Below are 22,699 nucleotides of genomic sequence, written 5' to 3'. Positions count from 1 at the left end.
GATTTCAAAAAATGATGTTCAAATCAAAGAAATGTTTTCTTTAACTGTATAGCAAAGAAACATTTCTTTCTAAAAGAAAGACGCACCTTTCTCTGGTTAATAAAAGGTGGACGGAAATGACAAAATGACGGTCACGTTCAGAAGATATTCAAGTCCTGAATCAATTCCCCACGGTCACAAGCGGGAGAGTCTACAAAGTGCGAACCTATTGCCAGTGCACGCGTACCTAAGTGCGCGTCGCCGCACTCTCGTCCTCTCGTCTCTTCCGTTCGGTTTCGCGTCAGGTCGCGGGGCTCACCGCTCGCGATCATCAGTCTCGCTCGCGCGCCCGACCAGGCAGGACCTGGGTGTGGTGTGCAGCATTGCGTATGATCGATCGCGGAGAATTGACAAGCGTGCCGATTTACGTGACGATCTTGCCGATATCATCGTCGTTGTAGTGTCATCGATCAGCGGTTGTCCTCGAGATGACATCGTGGCTACGTCACTCCAGCTGAAGCCTTCCTCCTCCCTCCGTCGATGAAGCGACTCCAGGATGATGCAGGACATCCCTGGCGGCCCTGCCGACGACCAACGTGCCTCGTCCAAGTCGGTGTTGCTCAACACCTTCATCGTGAAGAAGAAGCGCTGCCGCGTGTACTTTCATCGTGGCACACTCATCTGGGAGACCGAGCGACCGCCTTACAGTAAGCGTCGATTGCGAGCTCCTCGATCGTGGAATTTTCACTTAAGAGCTACACGTTTCATGGATCATTCCACCGAATGTTGAATATTCGGTACTCACGACTGCACCTTGATTAACTGAAATTATTGGAAATAATTTTAATCATCATTAAACAAAATTTGCTCCGAGTGAGTTTTTCTTTAACCCAGGTGAATGTTGGATGAATTAAACTGCTTGCTGCAACAGTGGGCTAATCCACATTTTGTAAAAACAGAATAAATGAATCACTGATTTTTTTTCATCTTAAAATTCAAAGTAACTTTAAAATCTGACGGAGCCATTCGGTCAGCGAAATTATTTTTGACCAAAAAAATCGAAAGAATTTATACCCCTAATAGAATTAGTTGACAAAAAATTTTTTGTCGGACTCTGTAATTAAAATGTTTGCTGCAATTTTGAGATAATCCACATTTTGTAAAAACGGAGTAAATGAATTGCTAATTTCTCATCATAAAATTTTTTAAATAACTTTAAAACCTGACGTGACGGAGCAATTTGGTTAGTGGTATTATTTTTTAATAGAAAATTTATAAGGAGCCTACCCTGATTAGAGTTACTTGACAATTTCTGCTGGAAAATTTGTTTCATTGGTCTGTGTAATTGAAAAGCAATAATGGGACAATCCACATTTGTAAAAAAGCGGAGTAAATGAATTTCTAATTTCTCGTCTTAAAATTCAAAAATTCTTAAAAACGAAACGTGATGGAGGGATTTAGCCAGCAACATTGTTTTTTGTAATAAAAAATCTAAAAGAAATATCTGCTCTTACCAAAGTTATTCGACATTAATTTTATTATCGATCTCTATTACTTATTGCCTTATTAAACATACGAGAAATTTTTATTTAAGAGCTACACATTTCTTGTTATTATATAATAAAATAATATTGAATAATCACAATTGCACCCTGATTAATGTAGAAACAATTTTGAACAACAAAATTTTCTCCGAATAAATTCTTTTGAAGTAGATGGGTGTGATTATATTAATTAAATTATTATCTCATTGATGACGTGTTTCGTTTATAACGAAAACATTGGACGTTGAAAGGTCAAGATTGTATTTTAATTAAAGAATGCTCGATTAGGTTCGACTTCGATCCTCGATATGGTCTTCTTAAAGTAGCTCCTACACTGAGAAAAGAGTTTAGTGATAGCTATCAAATTTTGAGTAAACAATTCCAGTTAAATGTTAAGTTAATATGAATAAAATACTTTTACTTTTCTAATTATTTATAATAAGTACTATCGGTTATTATTATATATTTGGTAATATTTCCTAAATATTTAAAAAAGTAATTAAAATTACATTTTATTAACTAAACATTTAATTGAAATTATTTCATTTAATGTTTTGTAGATATTTCCAAACTTTTTTTCAGTATATTCAAGGATAAATTATTGTCACATTAGTAGGATCACTATTTCATTGATAATGTAAACGTTTTTCCTTGATCTTCTTCGAAATATCGAACACTTAATTTCAGAGTTATAGTTAACTCGCGTTAATGAAAATAGGAACGGAACTTGGTTCAATCATTGCATCAACGATGTGTATGTTTCTCTTAACAAGTTTTATATATTGAATATTTAATTTACGAGCTATTCGCAGTTTACTCTCGGAGAGTTGTGGAACTAATGGAGTAAATTATTCGCTCTCGACAGGCGCTCGCCAATCCAACAAAATTCATTCTTAACAAACATAGATAGACAAATAACAAAATAATAATTTGTCTTGTTTTTCACTGTTTAACTTTTCTTTGAACCGCGTTCCTTCAAAAACGAACATAGACGAATAATATCTAATCAATGCTAATTGAATTGTTTCGTTGACGTGTTCCTTTTTTTTGGCAAGGACGCCAAATATTTCACTTCCGACTCAATTGTGGTCCTCGTCTCAGAACTAGTGCTATTGGGTGCTTTCCATTTGATGACACAAGTCGACACAAGTATCATTCTATCTTTCTTGATATTTAGAGATTGACAAAGATAGAACGACACTTGTGTCGATTTGTGTCATCAAATGGAAAGCACCCATTATATCCAGAGTTGATTTGATAAATCTATTACATATTATCAAACATAGATATTTACGACTCTTTTTTTATGTTTTGTTTTCCTGTGAACAACTCTAATAATATTAATAATAATAATTTTGTTATATCTTATCATATTGTAGCATTGTAGCAAATAAGCAATATGAGAAAATAGATTTTATCAGATCAGACGCGCACAATTGCGGCGGACGCAGTTACGTGCATAGTTTTGCTTGTAAAATATAAAATTCAAGATTATTTAAATCAGATCTGAATTAATGCAGAACATAAGAATGTTGAATAAGACGTAAATTTTTCTCACATAAAATTAGTTGGATCTAGGCACATAACGAATTCACAATCCAAGCAGAGTACAAGTTATTACGATATCTAAATGACACAAAATGGTTTAGAAATGATTACTAAAAGTCACTTTTCGATCAGTGACGATTCATTTTAACGTCATTTTGATGTTATATATGGAAATAACAATTTTTGGGATAAAATATCAGAAAGATATTAGCTAAATGCAGATCTGAAAATAATTTTGGATCAGTTTAAGCGTTCTGATGCGTGTGGTCCAACAAAATTATCAGATTTGTATCTACTCTTAAAAAAGTGTATCTACAGCAAAAATATTTAATTGAGGCATTTTTTAACAGCAACCAAATATTGTGTTTATATAACAAAGAATTTAGTCGATTTTGCAAATAATTTTTTCTGTCTTGTAAATAATAAAAAGATTTATCAATTGTATACGGTCTTAAAAAGATTTTAGTATTTGATAAAAAGATTTGTTTATACTGACTGAACAATTTAATTTGAATAAAGTTACATTTTGTTTGATACATTTTAATCAAAATCTTTTAAATTTTTAGATTACTTCAGTAAATACATCTTTTTCAACCAATCCTGTGACTAATTATTGTTTTATATTTAGGAATTTTTCGAATTGATAGACTCATGCATAGCGCGTCGTCTTGTTCGCTGTTTGTTCTTGTTTCTTGACCGTTCACTTTTACTTTATTTCTTAACGATCTCTTGACTCGCTACTTCGCCACTTATGCCACTTTATTGTGCAGCTTGGCGCGTTTTTTGAATAAGAAAGTTGTAATCACATCACAAATGGTTAATTCTTCTATGAGTTGTTTAAAGTTAAATGTGTTCAATTAATCTCAAGGCCTAGAAATAAAGAAATACGCGTTTATTAAGATTTAGCAAATTAAAAATGGATGAACTGGAAGATTCTAATTGGAATTATATAATATCAATGGAATTCTGATTATCTCGACTAGAATGTTCTAGTAGATTTGATGAAAATTTTGATTGGTCCATTTTCTACCAGAATTCTAATTAATCCAATCAGATATCTTTCTCAATGTATGGCTAAGTTTTTAGATATTTCAAAATTGCTTTTTCTATGTGGATACATCGTTCGTATTTTCTGTTCTCATAGAGTTACGTAATAATTAGTCTATAATTCGTTTTCTTTCTTGTTCCCCTCTCTTTTTCTCTCTTTGGTCGATTGCTCTTGAGGCCAACAAGCGCTTATTAATACAACTCAAGCAATTCGGTCCTACAAGATAGGTCGTGTGTGTCACGAGTTAAGTGTGTATAGTACATGTTAGAAGAGGCTGGCCTTGACCTTCCATTGCTACAGCATCTTTTGCGATGGTAGACGTTACATTGCAATTATTTTAAAAAAACCAGTAGGACGGAATAGAGACAGAGAACATGGACATATTGACCTTTCGCTTGCAAGCAAGGACCATAGGAATAAAAAGATAGGCAGATAATTTGTTCTGCAATTTGTTTTGTAATTTATCATGTTAAATAGCCTGGTTATAATAAGGGACAGAGCAGAATTCTTTATTGGACGTTTCTTTTAAGCGCATTAATTTGTGACTCGAAGTCTAATTCTCTACGATAATCCGGATTAAACGCTTCTTATAAATAAATGAATAAAATACAGTTTATATATAATGAAATAAAACAAAATATTTGGTAAAGTCCGAAAGTTTGCGTTTCTTTGTATGTTAAATAAAATTAGAGAAAATGGAAGAAATGAATGAATGAATCGCTATTTACTAGGCAATTTATACATATGTGGCACAATCCCTTCAAGCGCAGAAATATTTAGGCTGACAACGTCAAACATACATAACTATAAGCATAGATAAGCATTATCTTTCGTAATTAATAGTAAATATGATGAGTAAAAGAAAAGAAAAAAATGCTTCTACTTACAGACAAAAAAGAGAACTAAAATCATTTTAGAAAATAACTAATAATAATTGATCTAATGATTGAGAAAGAAATTGCTTTCAAATAAAGATATGTAAATAACTGATAAATAAACAAAAACTTTATTATAGATTTAATCGTCCTTCAAATCATCAGTATTTTTAATAGATGTCATTAATATCCAAATCATTCATCAAAATTTTTATTTAATGTTAATTGCACTTAATTGCTTCTCATAATATTATAAGATCGAAATAGATTTATAATAAATATTTATGAAATATTAAAAATAAGTCTTATAAATATTTATAAACATTAAAAAAATGTGCTTATCTGAATAAACAACTTATAGTTGTTTACATGCATATACGTACGTACTACAGTTGCACACAAAAAGACAGAAGAAATTAATGCCCATTTCCACCAATGCAGATTAATTTTAATCTTGGTTCAATTTGCTTTTCATCTTTTTCTAATTCTAAAAATTAGAAAAAGATTAACAGCAAGTTAAACCGAGATTAAAGTTAATCTGCATTGATGGAAACAGGCATTAATCAATCAAAACTTCCTCGCGTGGTCAGGATGATTTTTGATTGTAAATTTACTTTATAACTTCGAAAGGCAAGGTTATTACAAGGAATTCTAATAAGTTTTTGGCGATTCACTCACGTAGATATGAACACATGTCGCCTCGTCCTTGAACGCGATTTACATATCGTTCTATTTCCTCATACGACCATGCCTGCGCGCGCTCGCATCATGAATATTAAATAAAATAGCGATAATCACATCACGGGTGGCAACGCACGTATCTTTATAACCGCATTCTCCAGTCCCCATGACCGACCTGCGTTTAACAATGAAATCCTTGTGTCTGCGTAGCGATAAACGCTCCGTTCGAATTTACGTTGATCTTTCAATTTGGAGAAAACGATATTAATTAAATTTTAATTAAAACAATTGAGCAAAATATTTGTTTTCAATTTTTAAAAAAAGTAATATTTATTGAATTTTGAATTAAATAATGATGTAATTTTATAATAAATTTAATAATCTTTCAACTTTTTTGAGAAAACTTATAAGAGTCGAATTGTGCTAAAATAAGTATACACAAAAAATTTTGCTAAAGTATCTAAAATTTGCTAAATGCAAAAATAGAAATAACAGTAAATCATAAAAAGGATTAATAAGTATAGGATGCTCAAAATAATTAATAAAATTTCAAAAATTTTGCAACATTGCATTTCATGTTAAGGCTGTATAATTATTTTTCAATAAAAAAAAACAATATTATTTTCGAATTTGTATCTAGTTAAATTTTTAGTACTCCAACATAACTATTCTTTCCGTGCAACATCTTTTTCAACAATAAAATAAATTTCGATTGCTTATATGAATAAATAAAATTAATAAGGGAGAGCCAAATATGGTCAAAATTAAAACTCGAAAAAAAAAAAAATGCCTAATAATATTAGTATAATATTTAAATATATTTTTCAGTACTTCAAACTGCACGTCAAATTTCAGCAAGAAATGGTTAAACAATCAAACTTTTATAATTTTAAAAATAATTGAGCAAAAGATATATAAAATATTTTTTATTAATTTTGAAGCTCTCTAATTAATATTTTAAAACATGTCTTAATAATAATAATTATTACTTTATATAACATAATTTATTTCTTCTTAAATATATTTTATTGAACGTCCCCAGCTGGTTTACCTCTAGTCTGTTTCGATCATTGTTTCGATCGTAAAGCTTGGTAAAGCCTTGTAGGGTAACTTTTTTTATTATGTCTACGTCACTAGTGCCGGAAATACTCAGCTAGAGAATAACACCGATCGAAAATAGCGTCGCTAATTTCGTGTCGGCGGTGCGGCTCGTCGATTAATAGCGCCTGTTTCGGCACGTTTCAGTGAAGCAAGTGCAATGTCTGCAATCTTTCACTTTCCATCGTTCAACCTATAGCTAATACTACATTTCTTGCAGTGGCACGTTATCTCGGTCAGACAGGAGAAACCTGTCTGTGAGCGAGAAACCGGCATGTCAACGACCTACGGCCTACGACATGCATTCTACCGTTTTTAATGACTGTCTCTGAAAAATCTTCAATTTTTAAACTGTTAAATGGCAACTCTGCGAAATTCATTATTATATGGTTTGCTGAAGTATTCAAAAATTTATAGCTATAGTAACAGTCTGAAAAAATAATTTTGTTATTTATATCAAAAAATTATATACTATATCAAAATAATTATATATTCAATCTGTTTATTAAAAAATTTTTTTGCAGCATTGCTTTTATCATGATTGAGTTTCTTATATGATTATTTTAATGGTTTAATAAAATTCTTTTTTTAAACCTGTATATCTACCTAAAAATTTAGATACTTCAGCCAACTCATTTTTTCCATGTAAATATAAATTTGATAATAATTTGTTGCACAATCAAAATATAATAATATGGTATAATTAAGTATTGTAAAACTATGCTGTATAATTGTTTCTTCTTTGAATTTATTATGATTTTATTATTGTTTATTTTATTATTAATTAATAAACGCGCTTCAGAAAACAATATATCATAGAATAAAATATCTTTTTACTTACGTAACGACTAACATTGAAAATACGTCGCTCGTCGTAATTATGCAAAGACAAATGCTTTAGACAGTCACGTAACTAATTTGAGACTTCTGCCGTGAAATATTCGCGTATTCATTTCCATGTATTTCATCTTAACACTATTGTTGAGGGTTCATACATGTCCTGCTTAACATGCGAGAAGACGAAACAGGTTATTAAAACATACACGCAAATATCGAAACCGATCCGATTGTAACGCAAAATGTATTATGTGATGTAAACTTTGTGTATATTTCCAACGCAAACAATATAAAGATTCCTTGATTTGACCTCTCTCTTTAATGTCAACTTGTTAATGGAGTAAATTTACAGGAACCAAATGCAAATTGGCCAATTAGCTTTAGAATGCTAAGTTCCTGAAGAATAATGTCTTAATTGAAATTTACAACAATTATTATTGTTGAAATTATTATCTGCAAATATCAAAATTGCATGTTCAATCGTTGTAAATCTAAAATCAATCGTTGTCAAAATTGATTGAGTGGTTGTTATAAATTCATTGCTGAAACAAACAACTGTCGCAAAGTCGTGCTTCTTCCGTGTTATATCCACTTTAGACGATTTACAATACATGTCAGAATGTAAAACAGGAACTCCACTTATAATTTTATGTATTATGTAAAATATACAAAAATACATTTGTAAATTTTTTAGAAAGTTGGAATTTTATTTACATATGTAACTTTAATTATAAAGTATAAAACCTTCAATTTTTATTGTTTTTTCTGGAAAAAAGCGGTATTGAAATAAAAAAAACTAACAAAAAATTAAAATTGTTATAAAAACAAATATTATTTTTAATACCCAACTATTTTTAATTTATTTTCTTTTAATTTATGTTAAATATAGAATGTTTACATGAATTTGTGGGGTTGCTTTACACTTTTGGGCAAGAAAAGCCGGCTGAGTATATTAAAATAAACGCGTCGAAGTAAAACCACATAGAATTACAAACGTATAAAATACACATATAAAATTGTAAACAAAATTTCTGATCTAAAATCTAAGGTGAATTACAAATCATTCGACGTGGCTTTAAAAAAGAATTGATCGGCGTCTTCCGCGACGTGCGTATACATATACGAGGAAGTCGTAAACGCGAGACAATAACTGTCGTTTTATTAAGGTCGATCACGACGCGCGATACATCGCTGATGAATCGATTCTCGATAACAACCGTTCGTTACGGCGCGATCGTCGGAATGACAATTACATTCGAACGAATCGCTGTTGTATGTACATACGTACAAGACTTGACAGATCATGTCAGCACTGTGCGATCGCGAGAAATGAAACCGCTGCGCTGCTAAAATTATATTTCGCCACATGCATCTCTTCACGCATTGTTTCAAAATACATACCTATACTTGCAACTACATATGGTGACTTGAAATGGTTGATTATTTACATTTTAGATTATTACACTTTCCAAAGCCTTTATCGTTTTAACTTAAAAAAATAAAAGAAAGAGAAAATGCAAAAGTAAAGGAAAGGTAAACAAAAAATAAGAAAAAAGGAAGAAAAGGGAAAGTGCAAATAAAGAAAAAAAGAAGTCTTTTTATTATTCCAAATACAAAATTTTTTAAACTGTTTGAAACGTAAACAATTTATTTTAATAAATACTTAATTTAAATAATAAATACCTGCTGAAATTACAATAAAACTAATCGTTTTATTAAAAAAACGAATAATTTTTTATCTTCAATATCATGATTCAGCACAATTGCAGTAAAAAGAATCAAACCTTGATTTATAATTCTAAACAATATATTTTTAAATATAAATAGTTTTAAAAGAATCATTTACGATTAATTATAATTAATTTTTGTATCGACAAATTACACAAGCTAAAACATTCGATTAATTTAATTCAAAATTTACGATTTTGTATGAATGGATGGATAACTATGTAATAGAATGAGTATCTCTTTGGCTCCGCGACTCGATGAATATGCAGACGTGGCATGCATGATGAAAATTACGATTATTTGAAAAATAATTCCCAATATTTCCGAGCTGCAAATGTACGATGCGGTCGACCAAACGTTGTTATTAATACGTTTCCTCGCTCGTGTGGAAAAAAATTATTCTAAATTTCCACGGACTAATTATCAGACGTAACACTTGATACGTGAATGTTTACCGTAAGAAACTGTTACCTTGACAGACGATAAGCACGAGATAATAGTCGATATCCTAACAAAGTGATTACGCAGTAATTTATCGATAATATAAGGAAGAGATAAGAAATTTTGGTGAAAATATTCTCATGTCTAAGAAGGTCTTAGAAAAGCAAAGTATATAAAACAATCAAATAAAGCAAATAAAAATCTTTCCGTACTAATTCTTTTCTTTCGATAAAAAGAATATTATATTTGTGTGAAGTTAATTTACGTAAGAAAAAATAGAACATATAACGCGGTTTGCAGTAAATGAGAAATTTGCAGACAATGTTGTACAGTAATGCTTCCTGTTTTCCCGGAACGTGATAAAGTAATATGAGTTCTTTCTTTGTCTCTTTTTAGAGTAAAAAGAAAAGTCAAAAAACCGCTAACAAAATTATACAAAACAAAAATAAAGTGAAATATCTCCGTCATTTAATGTTATAAGTTAGTTTTAAGTTTTGTCACAATAGTTAAAATTTAAAATATATGGTTTAATTGTTGTTTAGAATATCACTCTTAATTATTTGACTCTTACAATGTCATTTTTATGTTTATTATTTTGTATAAAAATAAAGTGGAAAATTAAAGATAATAAATTTGTATCGATGAATGTCGACAACATCTTTTTTTATCTCTTTCTCTCTCTTTGCAGGGATAATAGTTTCTTGCTACTTTCTGGCATCCTAGTATTCAAGCGCGTGCACCTGCTCTTTGTATCGCGTAACTCAGTAACTGGAAGTATTGCGTAACGTCTTACGCGCGCGAGTTGGTTACTATTCTCTGGAGTCCACGTCCACCGGACAAAGCGATCGCTTTTTTCTCCTACAATTTAATGATGCACAAAATATGCATGCATAACGTAGAGCATTCTAATTTTATCGGATCATTGTACAGTAGAATCTGATGAAGTTAGAATTGTTACAGAGAGACAAACCACGAGCTTACGCAACGTTGATAAGCATAAATAGAACGATTAATGGAACAACGTTCATTGTCAAGCGGATCAAATATTTCCTTAGAGAGCCTGGGCCAGATTTAAGCCATCTTATCAAGACCGTCAACGATAGTTATCTATACCAAAGTTGATTGTATATATAATATACGCGCATACATTTGCACGTGCGGTCGCGCCATAAATATTCGCTTTTAACACAACATTTCCTTGACATTTATCACGTCAGAGCTGCTTCTTTCTTCACGTTAAAATTTGATCCGCCTTTTTAACAGTCTTGGTTGAGAGAAAAGAGGAGAAATGGGGGGATTGCATTTTAATTAACTCGGGAGTCATCTGATTTTTTTTTTATGTAAATGTTCACCTGTATTTATTTGGTTAAATATTAATAAATAAAAACCAAATATAAAATATTAAACAAAATAAGCATGTTAAGAAACTTATTGACATGAAAGTATTTTCAAAAAAATAAGATTTTTAATTAAATATTATACCTAAGATAAATTCTATTCTTTTGGTCGAAGCTCTTAGTGCTTCAATATTTCTATGTAAATTTATATACGTATCTGATTCTGCAACTCTTTCCTTTTTTATCGTTCTATTTGAGAAACTGTAATTGTTTATAAAAAATTTAATTAACATAACGTTATTTTTATTTTTATATTAAAGTATAAAAATCATTGAACCGCTATAAGTGGTCGGGGTATAAAAATATCCAGGTTGCTATTTCTGGCTTAAATATCGGTGAATACAAAGGCTTTGATAAATTCACGAAGCACCTCTGATAATTCCCCTCGTTCATATTGCTCTTTCAGCCAGATGGACCCTGCCCTTGACGGACGTTCTGGCGGTGCGCTACGGCGACGACTGGATATCGGGTGTGAGCATTAAGGAGAAGCAGTCGGAGCAGCCGACCTCGCCGACCACGGTATGTCCGACGAATTTCATCCTGCACTACGCCGTGCGCGGGTCCAAGAACAAATGGAAACATCACAGCGTGACGATGAGCCATACGGATCCCAGACAGGTCGCCTCGTGGGTGAAGACCATTCGCAATTACCTCCTAGGTGAGTTCGACTCAATCATCTTCCTTAAGCAGAACAAGTCACGATAACATCATGATAACATAATATTACTTTATTGAAGTGCAAGTATGTAGTAAATAATAAGGGAGATATGTGTAGAATTAATATAGATATATACAAAATAATAAAAAACAAATATATCACGAAAAGAAGTATTTTGCTGAAGTATCTATAAAAATTTAATTAGATACGAATCTGAAAATAATTTTGTTAGACCATCAAACTCAGCATACAAACTAATGATAACCTTACATCAATATTATAATTTTCCACTTAATAATATATATGTAATATAATTTATGTAACACATAACAGAATTACATTAGTGAGTACAAAATTATATAATATTGATGTAATGTTACTGTTATATACTGTGGAAAATAATTCTGTTAGGATGTTCAGGTTGGCTGTTAAAATGTTAAAAGTTTTCGCATTATTGCATATTGTGTTTAAGTTTCCAAATATTATTTTTAAAACATTATTTCAATGGTCCAACAAAATTTTCAGATCTATACCTACACACTGAAAGAAAAGATTGGCTGCTGCAATCAAAAATTGACTGTTGCAGCCAATTAAAAATGCTGTGCCATATTCAGCTAATCTTTTCTTTTCAGTGTTCCTAAATCTTCTAGATGCGTCACCAACACCGTTTTTAGCCAAGAATATAAAACAGGAGATAAAGAATACGAAATTACAAGAAAAATTCAGCAGATAACAAGACAGAATTTGGATAATAAAACAAAAATTTTATTCAACGTAGCAACATACATGAAAGAATCAAAGGTATACTGAAAGAAAAGATTGGCCGCTGCAGTAAATTAGATGCAGGTATAATAAAATATGGCGTAGCATTTTTAATTAGCTGCGCTGCAACCAATTAAAAATGCCATGCCATGTTCAGCCAATCTTTTCTTTCAGTGTAGAAATAATAAAAAATGATGTTAAAATCGTGACTGACTGAAAAATGACTTTTAGAGTCATTTTAATGTCATTTTAATGTCATCATGACTTGTGTTTTGCTTGGGTCCCGCCGTTCTAAATCCATTGGAGCATTTATTCGAAATCAGCTTCGTGAAGTGACTCTCGCGATCAACGCGTTGACCGTGTAATAATTTTAGAATTGCGATGTATATAATATACGCGCGAGGAGGCGTGTAGAAGATCATTATCGTAAATTACGAAATAAGTCGAGTGCAAACATTAAATAGAATTATGAAATTGAGTTATGAAGCGGAAGATTTTCATTTGATATCGAAAATTGACAACAATATGTAATATAAAATAAGGAATCGACTCTATATCGAAGGCCGCGAACAATTAACACAGAGAATAATTAATGGCACGCCTGTAATTTTCTACATCCCGTGTATAACATAAGAAACTGCATACGTATTATTTTAGCGATAGGCGAAGCTGACGTTATGTCTGCAAGCGAGACACGTTTGCATAAACTTTTTTTCACTGTTTGTTAAAGAGTGACGATTTTTCTCACAATTTATTCGCTGAAAAAGGTGTATAAAAAAGACTAAGTAATAAATTAAAAGTAACTTGTATGCAGAAAATTAAGAAGTAAGAAGTATGAAAGAACGTTTTCAACGTGTAAGATTATTCTTGCATTGGATACATTTGAAAATGTTCTGGAAAATAGAAGAAAAATTGTTCGCTTTTTTTTGTTGAAAAAAAGCGTGTAAAAAGAGGGAACTCAAGAAAACAGGCAATCAAATTCGCCATTGAAGAATTAACGCGATGTATACATTAATGAGAATTGCTAGCTTCTGATGCGTCGTCGCTGATATCATTGAGGTGTAGTGAGCATAAACATAAGAGTAACATAATATTTTCGTAGATTAAATGATGACATAAGCAACTCAGACACGTCGAAAAGTAATACTACACTGTTAGTTATATAGCAAGAGTAAAAGATAGCCTAATCTCTTAAATTAAACAACGTTTTGTTATTTTTAACTTTCAGATATGTCAAAATGTAAATTAATCGATTTCTATTCTTATTGTTAGTTTCAAAGTAAACATCATTCACACCAATGCATTTAATAAATAAATTTGAGTTAAAGTTAATTAATGTTCTTGAGTTAAGTTGTTTAACTCCATTGTTTTAATTAAATTCACAACATATTGAGTAGACGGCCTACAGAAATGATTAAAAATAACTTAAAGTGAGTATAATTTGACATTATGAATCTAACAGAATGGAAAAATGAAATTATAAACTTTAAAAAATCGTGGTAATTAAAGTAAAAAAAAGGATTAAAATCAAGATAAGGCAAATGCAAAATTATGTCGAATTAAAAAGATTATTTCTAAATTATCTTGAGTTTACAATTTTTAAAATAAAGATTACGTTATAAAATAAAAAACTAAACATTTTATATATTTCCATTTTATATTTATATATTTATAAAATGGAGGAGATATAAAGTTTTTATAACTTCATTTATTTGATTATATATATTTTTATTTATATATATATATATATATTTAGATTCAAGATAAGTCAAAGATAAGGTTTAATGATAAATCTTTAATTATAGATTAGTATTGTATAGAGCGAAATTTTTATGAAAAAGCTACCTTTCGTTTGAGCATTTTTCCATCGCAATTAAAGCCAGAGATATAGTATGTAAAGTCTGGGTAGCCAGTTAACCCAGTTGGAATCGACATAAATCGCAATGAAAGGTCCGCGTTATACGAGAATATACTCGGTGATCCGAAAACTTTGATGGAACGCAGCGACAGCCAGTCAAACCAGTTACGGTCTGCGCGAAAGTTTTCTTATCGGTAGATCGGTTAAATATTGCGAATTTTAATAATTCCCGAATTAAATTATTACTCTACGGTTGTTACTTACATTGCAGTTGACTTTTAGATTAAAATATCACTGTTATATATGCTCATCGATCTTGTATACGAATTTTGACGCTTTTCCTAATTTCAAATATCGCTACTTTTTTTCTCTAATTTTATCATTTATGTATTTCTTCCATTTGGCTGTTTCTAGATTTCCCGAGTTAAATTGAATTGCTGCTCCGCTTAAAAGTATCACAAAATGAATTAAGCGAGATGCGATCTTTTGGCTCTGTTAACATACAGCGATGCACGTTGGGATGAACTTGATATAGGAAGAGAAAAAGTAAAAAAAAAAGGGAAGAGATAACACACAAATTTTAATGAATGCCGAGAAAACAAGGGATATGTCTGCTCTATAAACTACCCTTATCGATCGTCGTTGCGAGTTAACAGTTATGTGTAGTATTGATCTGGAGGTTTGCCATGTTCGTGTAATTGCCGTTTTCGCAAAAAAAAAAACTCTTGTTCGATTATCGACGTTACATCGCGTGTTATGAGGAAAATCGATAGAGACAATTTTACATGATTAAAACTCTGTCTTCCTTCTCCGAGTCTTCGTTTGACCCATTTTCTTTTTTAAACAGATGAAGTTGATTAAATCGTGATGAGGAAAAAGGAAGTCGATTAAAAATACGAGTATGTCATTGTTTCACTATAATTCAGCAAAGATAATCCAGTGAAAAGAACAAACGAATTTTTCTTATCAACTAGCAACATAAGATATATGACTTTGTAAAAATATATTGCCTTTAATGCTTCTGAATTTTCTTTCAATCTTCCATTTTTAAGGCCTTATATTTCGACGTATAAGAAAAAAATATTTGATTTTCTATCTCCGATGTCATAATTACAGTGAGAAAAATTAGGGATTTTGATTTAATTTGATTCTTTCTAAAAATAATATATTTTTAATCATGAATCGTTCAAAAGTTTATAATTAATTACAATTAATTTTTATATCGACAAGTTTTGAAACATTTCCAGGTAGTGACCAGACTTTTATGCATATAGATATAAAGAATAAGTAAATGTTTAATTAAAATTAAAAAAATTATTTATAGAAGAACTAAATTTTGAGGAAATTTAAAAAAGCTGAGGCAAAAAATTCTTAAAATTAAGAGAAGGATCGAAAGCAGAATTTAATTTGCAATTAATTGTTTTAGGTTTGACATATCGGCCACGAAAGATAATGCTGTTCATCAATCCTATAGGCGGTAAAAAAAAAGGTGTCAAGATCTGGGAGAAGGATGTTCAACCACTCATGACTATCGCTGGCATCGAGACAAAGATGATGGTCACGGAGCGTGCAGGCCATATTCGCGACGCTCTGCTCACGGCCGACTTAAGTGACCTACATGTGAGTCCTGCAAACATTCTATTCTACGTTCATGTAAAGTTCGAAGCCAGACGTGGCTTCTGACTCGGTAAATAAACATATCTACATCAATCTAGAAAACGTTTAGGAGCAATTTTCACAGATCTCTGGATTTATATTTCCGTATTATTATTTTTTATATTTATATTATCATTTTATATATATTGCTATTTATGATTATAATAAAATAATTATTTTACACACATGATCAACTAGTGTCGGCTCATATTGGCAATTTTTTAATTCAATATTTGATTTATTCTTCTGAGCCTTGAATTATTACTTAAATTGTTATTTACGTTATTTCCTCAAAATAATAATGTAAATAATAGACACATAATAATATAAATATATAAATTAAAATTAATATATAATCATTTATTAATCTGAAATAATGATATTAATTATTTGTCAGAAATATAAATTTAGAAGTCTCTATATAGTTGATAATGCGATAAAAATATTAAATCCTATTTATATAAAATTTGAAAATCAAATGGTCTGTAATATGTTTCGAATATTTACAATATATTTAAATTTAGAACGCGTGCTGGTATTCACAAAAACTATATTTCTACTGTAGGTTATAAAGAAAAATTTGTAGTCATACAAAAGGATCATATATCTGTCATAAAAAGACACACCTTTTGAATATATACAGCTTATTATCCTCCAGGGACTCCAGAAGGTTGGGCAATGAGTATTCCTAGTAGCTTACCTCCTTAAAAAAATAAAATACTGAGGAACTTCCAAGGAAATTAAAGAAAATTAAAGCCAAATATTTTGAGCTGTTATCTTCTTCTTAAGGAAGGCCAAGGTTCTATTCGGATTATCACTCAAGATTGTTATTGATAATACATTTCTAGATAATTATCACGATTTCGACTTCATATAACAAAACTCATAAACGCTAATTTTTAATAAGCGTATAAATCCAGATTTCTAATATTATTTCAAATTGAACGTAGTGTTTAGTTATATGCAAGGATGAGAAGCAAGTATAATGTCATTACTTTTTATAATAACGATTTGATAATGACGTTTAGGGTCGGATTAAGGTTTTTACCGCCCCCATTCAACTGCCCAATAATCATATTGGTGTAAGGGACAAAAAAGGTCATTTATAGGGATTGAGAGACCTTATCTTTATTGCACGTTTACGTCTGACCAAAAAAATTAGTTATCTTTAGAACTTTAAAAAAAAATGCCGCTCCCCTAAACTTGCCGTCCCTAAGCAATAACTAGCCTACGTTAGCCTCTAATGCTAATATATATATGGCACTGATGACATTGTAATAAAATCCTAAAGCTGGAAAAGTTATTTTCGGAAAGTATAACTCGTCACTATCACGTGTTTATTGAAAAAAAAAGTAACACGAGTTAAAAATAACGCGTTACAAGTTTGAAAGAAAGTAACAAATCACTTTTTTCAGTAACACTGTGACTTTTCCAACTCGTTATAAGCAACGAGTGACTTTCCCAACCTGGTGTTACAATCATAAAAAATTCTCAACGTCATTACCAAATCGTTATTATATAATAAAGTAACGATTGAAGTAAAACGGCGTTGCAAGTAACGTGTTACTTTTCATCTCTGATTGCATAATATATACGTAAGTTAAAAAAAGATTCGAACTATCTTCAAACTAAAGTTTTCGTGTTCGATAGGCGGTGGTGTGCATCGGTGGTGACGGCACTTTCGCTGAGGTGTTCAACGGGTTGATTATGAGAGCGGCGAAGGATCAGCAGATCGATCCCAATAATCCTGATGCCAGGTTGCCTACTCCCGCCTTACCTGTTGGCGTTATACCCAGCGGTAGCACCGACACAGTCGCCTACAGTATGCATGGCACCACCGACGTGCAGACTGCCGCTATACATATCATCTTCGGCGACTCGATTGGTCTGGACATCTCGTCGGTTCACAGCAATCGCACATTGCTCAGGTTCTATGCCAGCGTGTTCAGCTATGGTTATCTAGGCGACGTGATCCGCGATAGCGAAAAGTTCCGCTGGATGGGACCCTGTAGATACGACTGGTCCGGTAAGAAACCACTGGTGAAAATCTTTTTCTCAAAACTTTTCGTATAATTTTTCAACATTACTGAAATTTTTAGAAAATTTCTCTGATTTTTCATTACAAATTGAAACGCTTTTCAAAAGTGCCGAGGAAGTCTTATATCTCTTCTGAATTTATATGCATAAGTGAATTTTGAAATATATGTTCTAGGATTTCTATCTTATCATTTCTTATATTTTCTTAGAAAATCTGAAAAATTTTTGGTATTTTTTCAGAAATTATAAAATTAGAAAACATAAAAATATTGCAGACTTTCTCAATATTTTTGAAAAGTGTTTTATTTTGCATAAAAATTTTAAGAAAAGTTTTTATACTAAGGTCGAGTCTTTCGATTGAATTTAATTTAAGAAGAATTGTCATTAAAAAAAAAGCAAAGCTAATTAAATCTGATTGTCCGGCTTGAGTTGAGATAACAAGCATAATTTTATTAAATAAATATGAATTTAAAGAATTAAATATCAATTAATTTGCTGCATTATAACAAACGTTCATTTCTAATGTAATTTATGTAAGTAATAAAGTATTTTATGTATAAGTATGGATGGAACTTCTATCAAACTAATTAGATCCTTATTTTGTTTCCAGGATTTAAAAAGATATTAGCAAACAAGGGCTATGAGGGTGAGATCGATCTGTTATCGGATCCATGTCACCCAGCAGGTAGCACCAGGTGCATGAAGAATTGCTTACGCTGCCTGCAGCACATGCACAACAGCATCCCCGACCAGGAAATCTCCAGTGAGTGTTAAAACACGGAAGAGAATGGAAAGCAAATACATAATGCAGTTACAAAACCGGTCAAAATTAATTGAATAAATCTTGTGTCTTCTCCGTAGGGTGGGTAACGGTCAGAGGGAAGTTCTTCATGGTGTTCGGCGCGAACGTGTCGTGCGCGTGTTCGAGGTGTCCCATGGGTTTTAGTCCTCATTGCCACGTGGGCGATGGCTGCGTGGATGTGATCCTAATACGACATACATCTTTAATAAATAATATCAGATTATTGCTCAGGCTGTCCAGTAAACGAAAAACTGTGGTACGCACGAGTTTCAGTTATTTATTTGAATAGTTGTCGCCAATTATATATTAATCTTTTTGCTTGACGCTTTAATAGCTATGTTTACTATCAATCATTAATCATTGCTTACAGACATTTAACGCCTTCAGTGCTATATGTATAATACATTATCGATATATTGAAGTTTTATGCGCGTGCCACAAGTGTGCATCACTCATGGTTTCAACAAGTTATTCTGTAAATGTTTATTATTTTGCATGGACTTGAGAAAGCGCACACACATACACACACACAATAATATTTTTATAACATTTTTATAATGGCTAGGTGTCGTTAGTGTAGGCGTTAAATGCCTAATCACTTATATATGCCCGTTTTTATCAATATAGATTAACTTTAATCTTGGTTTAACTTATTTTTTTATCTTTCTCTATACAGTTCTAAGAATTAGAAGGAGATAAAGAGTAAATTGAATCCAGATTAAAGTCAATCTTTATTAATAGAAGTGAACAATAATTGAAAAATTTAATCGTTTTATATTTCGCATATAAAAGTACGTAGACAGATATCGAAAAATCAATATTTTACATACAGATATTTTATACTTTTTGGCAAATTATGACATGAAATATAAAATTTTGTAAATTATTAATTTTTTAATAATAATTTAATACTTTTATGAGACATTCTGTATTATATATCTAATATTATATAGAATAATTGTAAAAGACAATTTCATGAAATTAAAACGCAATATTTTACTACGAGATGTAATTCTGAAATTCTGAGAAAGGAACAACTGTATACTGTATATGCATAATTATAATTGTATGTATTATCATGGGCGTAGCCAAGAGGGGCAGGAGGCCTGTTTTCCCCTCAAATCTTCTAGAATAAAAATAATTACACAATACTATAAGATAATTTCAAAATTCATGAGTATGTATGTTTACAAAAAAAAGAGTATTCACAATGAGTATTAATGAGTATTTACACAAAATTATTAAGTTGGAGAAGAAAAAAGAATTAAAGACATGTAGAATTTCTAAAAAAATTTTCTGAGAATCCAAAACGGCTACTGTTATAAATGTAAGTTTATCTAATTCAAAAAATCAGTTTACTATTTTGTAAGAAAAATTAAGTAAACTCGAGAGTGAATTACTAAATTAAATATGTATAATTTACTTCTAATAATTAATTAAAAATAATATAAAATAAAAAAAGTCCAATGATCCATACAACTCGATTATTCTCCTCCCCCGAAAGGACACATATTTTTAATTGACTAATTTATTTTATTCGTTTTTAAATTATAAACTAATACTTAAATAGCAAGTCTCACATTCCAATATTTCTAATTGGGCTCCTCTTAAACAAAATCCTCGCTATGCCTCCATGTGTATTATTATAATTTATTATATACTATAATTATGCTCAAAAAACTCCAGATGAAAATCACGACTCTGTTGCAGTACGAGCTACCGTTCGCCGAGGTCTACCGGGCGAGAGAATTCACATTCCGCGCTCTGCCGACCCTGCAATTCGAGAACGGGTCGAATGCGACCCGCTCGGGCTCACGACTCAGCGTCTGGAATTGCGACGGCGAGGTGGTCGACAGCACCAATGTCAAAATCAGGCGAGTAAACAACAGACGTGATCGTGTGCGTTATCGGTATCAGGTGTCCCGGAGTCGTGTTAAAAGTCTCCATTTGAATTCTTAATTGCACATTAAAATTTTTATCTTATCTAAAATTCAAGTACGTGCAATTTATGTACGATATAGCCATATAGCTGATGTCCCACCTCGTGGGGTACTCTTGCGACATGATCTCGGCATTTCTAAATTTGCACAGAAAGCATCACCTCACGTTGCTAAATATTTGTGCAGGGTACACTGCCAATTACTGAAGGTCTACACGAGACGAGCTCAGGAATCATCTCGAGACCCGACGTGCCTCAGCTGTTCTACGTGAACGAGTCAGAACAAAGTCGTCGAACGGCCGGTCTTCAGTTTCAAGGTCACGGATTCGGCTCCGTGGCTTTTTCGAAGACGCGAGGTTCCAATGTCTTGCCCTATGATTACGATATAAATTATCTTACGTCATAAATTAATAAAAAAGAGTTGTTCGTTCTTTCAACTTTTCCGTGGTAAAAATTTTGTTTAAAATTTTTATGTAAATTTTTTAATAATTTCTGCATAATTTTATAACTTCTTAGAAAATTTCTCAGTTTTTATAATTAATGAAGAAAACTTATAAAAATTTGAAGAAATTCAAGAGATTTTTTCAGAAATCTTTTAAATAAATTTAAAATATGATAAATTCGTAAAAGTATTATGAGATATTGAAATTTTTTTTACAAGGATTGCTAATTAAAAAAAACAAACAACTTTTTTCGTCAATGTAACATTTCCAAACATATCTAACGCAGGAATAATTTTACGCGTGAATAAGTTCTTCCATATATTATTTCTTAATTATTGATAAGTTATTTTTGATTTTGTTATACTTGCAGCGATAAGTATAATAAAATTTGTAAAATTTTAATAAGTTATAGTATACACCGCTATATAAATAAATCACATAAGTAAAGAAATGTCAAATATATTACACGGTCGTGCATGGTCTATCTTGATGCCTGACAATGTTTAATTTTATGTGAATTTTAAATACATCTTTCAGTTATATAAACTGCGCGTCGATTACTATCAGATTTGAAAGGCAATCGCAAACTGAAGCTAAAATAATAATAAATTAAATAGCTATAAATTAAATTAACTATCAATTTAAGAATGATGTTAATAAATATTTCGAAACATTACAAAGAACTTATTGTGAAAAATATCACCTGAGTCACATTGTATTTGGCGTTTCTTTACTTATTTATAACACTTTATCTAAAAGTGTGACGTTCAGTTTTATATATTTTATTTAGAGTATACGTTTAATTCGTAGAGCGATTAATCTGACGTTAAAAATTAAATAATTATTATTAATGTAATATAGAATAATTAATAACATTACAAAATTTTCTTAACTTTAGATTGGTGACGTAAGTAAAATTGCTATTCAATCTAAAGTCACAAAAAGAGAATTTTGCAAATATTGATTGTAACATCGATCGAAATCGGAGGACTACTGGGTACACAGATTGATGAAAAAGCGTGAACTTATATCAGCTCGATTTACCGAGTATAGTTCGACTCGCACGCAGAAATTATTTATATAACTTCTTTATCATTGCATTTGACGACTGTTTGGCAATTGATGCGCTTTCCAAGAATACGTTGAACATTCCTGTTGGTACGACGCAATGACGCTCAAATTAATTTTATACGCGCGTCGACGATATTTATTTCTTACACGAAACATTAATGCAAAAAAAACCGTTATTATATATAAATTAACGAGACACGTTTGCTCGGTTGAATTGCATGATTGCTTAAAAATTCAAACGGAATTCAGTTGAAATTACCACTTTGCACGGTTTTTTCATCACTGTTCCGTATTTAT

At 31.2% G+C, this 22,699-nt stretch overlaps 1 protein-coding gene across 1 annotated transcript; it reads left to right on the top strand.

The window, feature by feature from the left end:
• Positions 1-415: 415 nt before the first annotated feature.
• Cerk (Ceramide kinase) lies at positions 416-21,255 on the top strand. Its single transcript, XM_018537361.1, has 8 exons — positions 416-686; positions 11,583-11,834; positions 15,881-16,074; positions 17,761-18,136; positions 18,758-18,910; positions 19,009-19,205; positions 20,660-20,823; positions 21,076-21,255. Exons 1-8 carry the CDS (start codon positions 536-538, stop codon positions 21,158-21,160), a joined length of 1,572 nt encoding a protein of 523 aa, XP_018392863.1. The 5' UTR covers positions 416-535; the 3' UTR covers positions 21,161-21,255.
• The last annotated feature ends 1,444 nt before the right edge of the window (positions 21,256-22,699 follow it).

Source organism: Cyphomyrmex costatus, unplaced genomic scaffold (assembly GCF_001594065.2).
Source record: "Cyphomyrmex costatus isolate MS0001 unplaced genomic scaffold, Ccosl1.0 scaffold17, whole genome shotgun sequence".
Lineage (NCBI taxonomy): Eukaryota > Metazoa > Arthropoda > Insecta > Hymenoptera > Formicidae > Cyphomyrmex > Cyphomyrmex costatus.
This window is presented reverse-complemented; position numbering and strand designations above follow the sequence as displayed.

What these genes read in the sequence shown, in the direction of transcription:
- Cerk (XM_018537361.1), top strand. Translation starts at nt 536, where the DNA reads ATGATGCAGGACATCCCTGGCGGCCCTGCCGACGACCAACGTGCCTCG. An exon ending in GACCGAGCGACCGCCTTACA is followed by an intron (nt 687 to 11,582) that starts GTAAGCGTCGAT and finishes TTGCTCTTTCAG; the next exon opens with CCAGATGGACCCTGCCCTTG. An exon ending in AGCACCAATGTCAAAATCAG is followed by an intron (nt 20,824 to 21,075) that starts GCGAGTAAACAA and finishes ATATTTGTGCAG; the next exon opens with GGTACACTGCCAATTACTGA.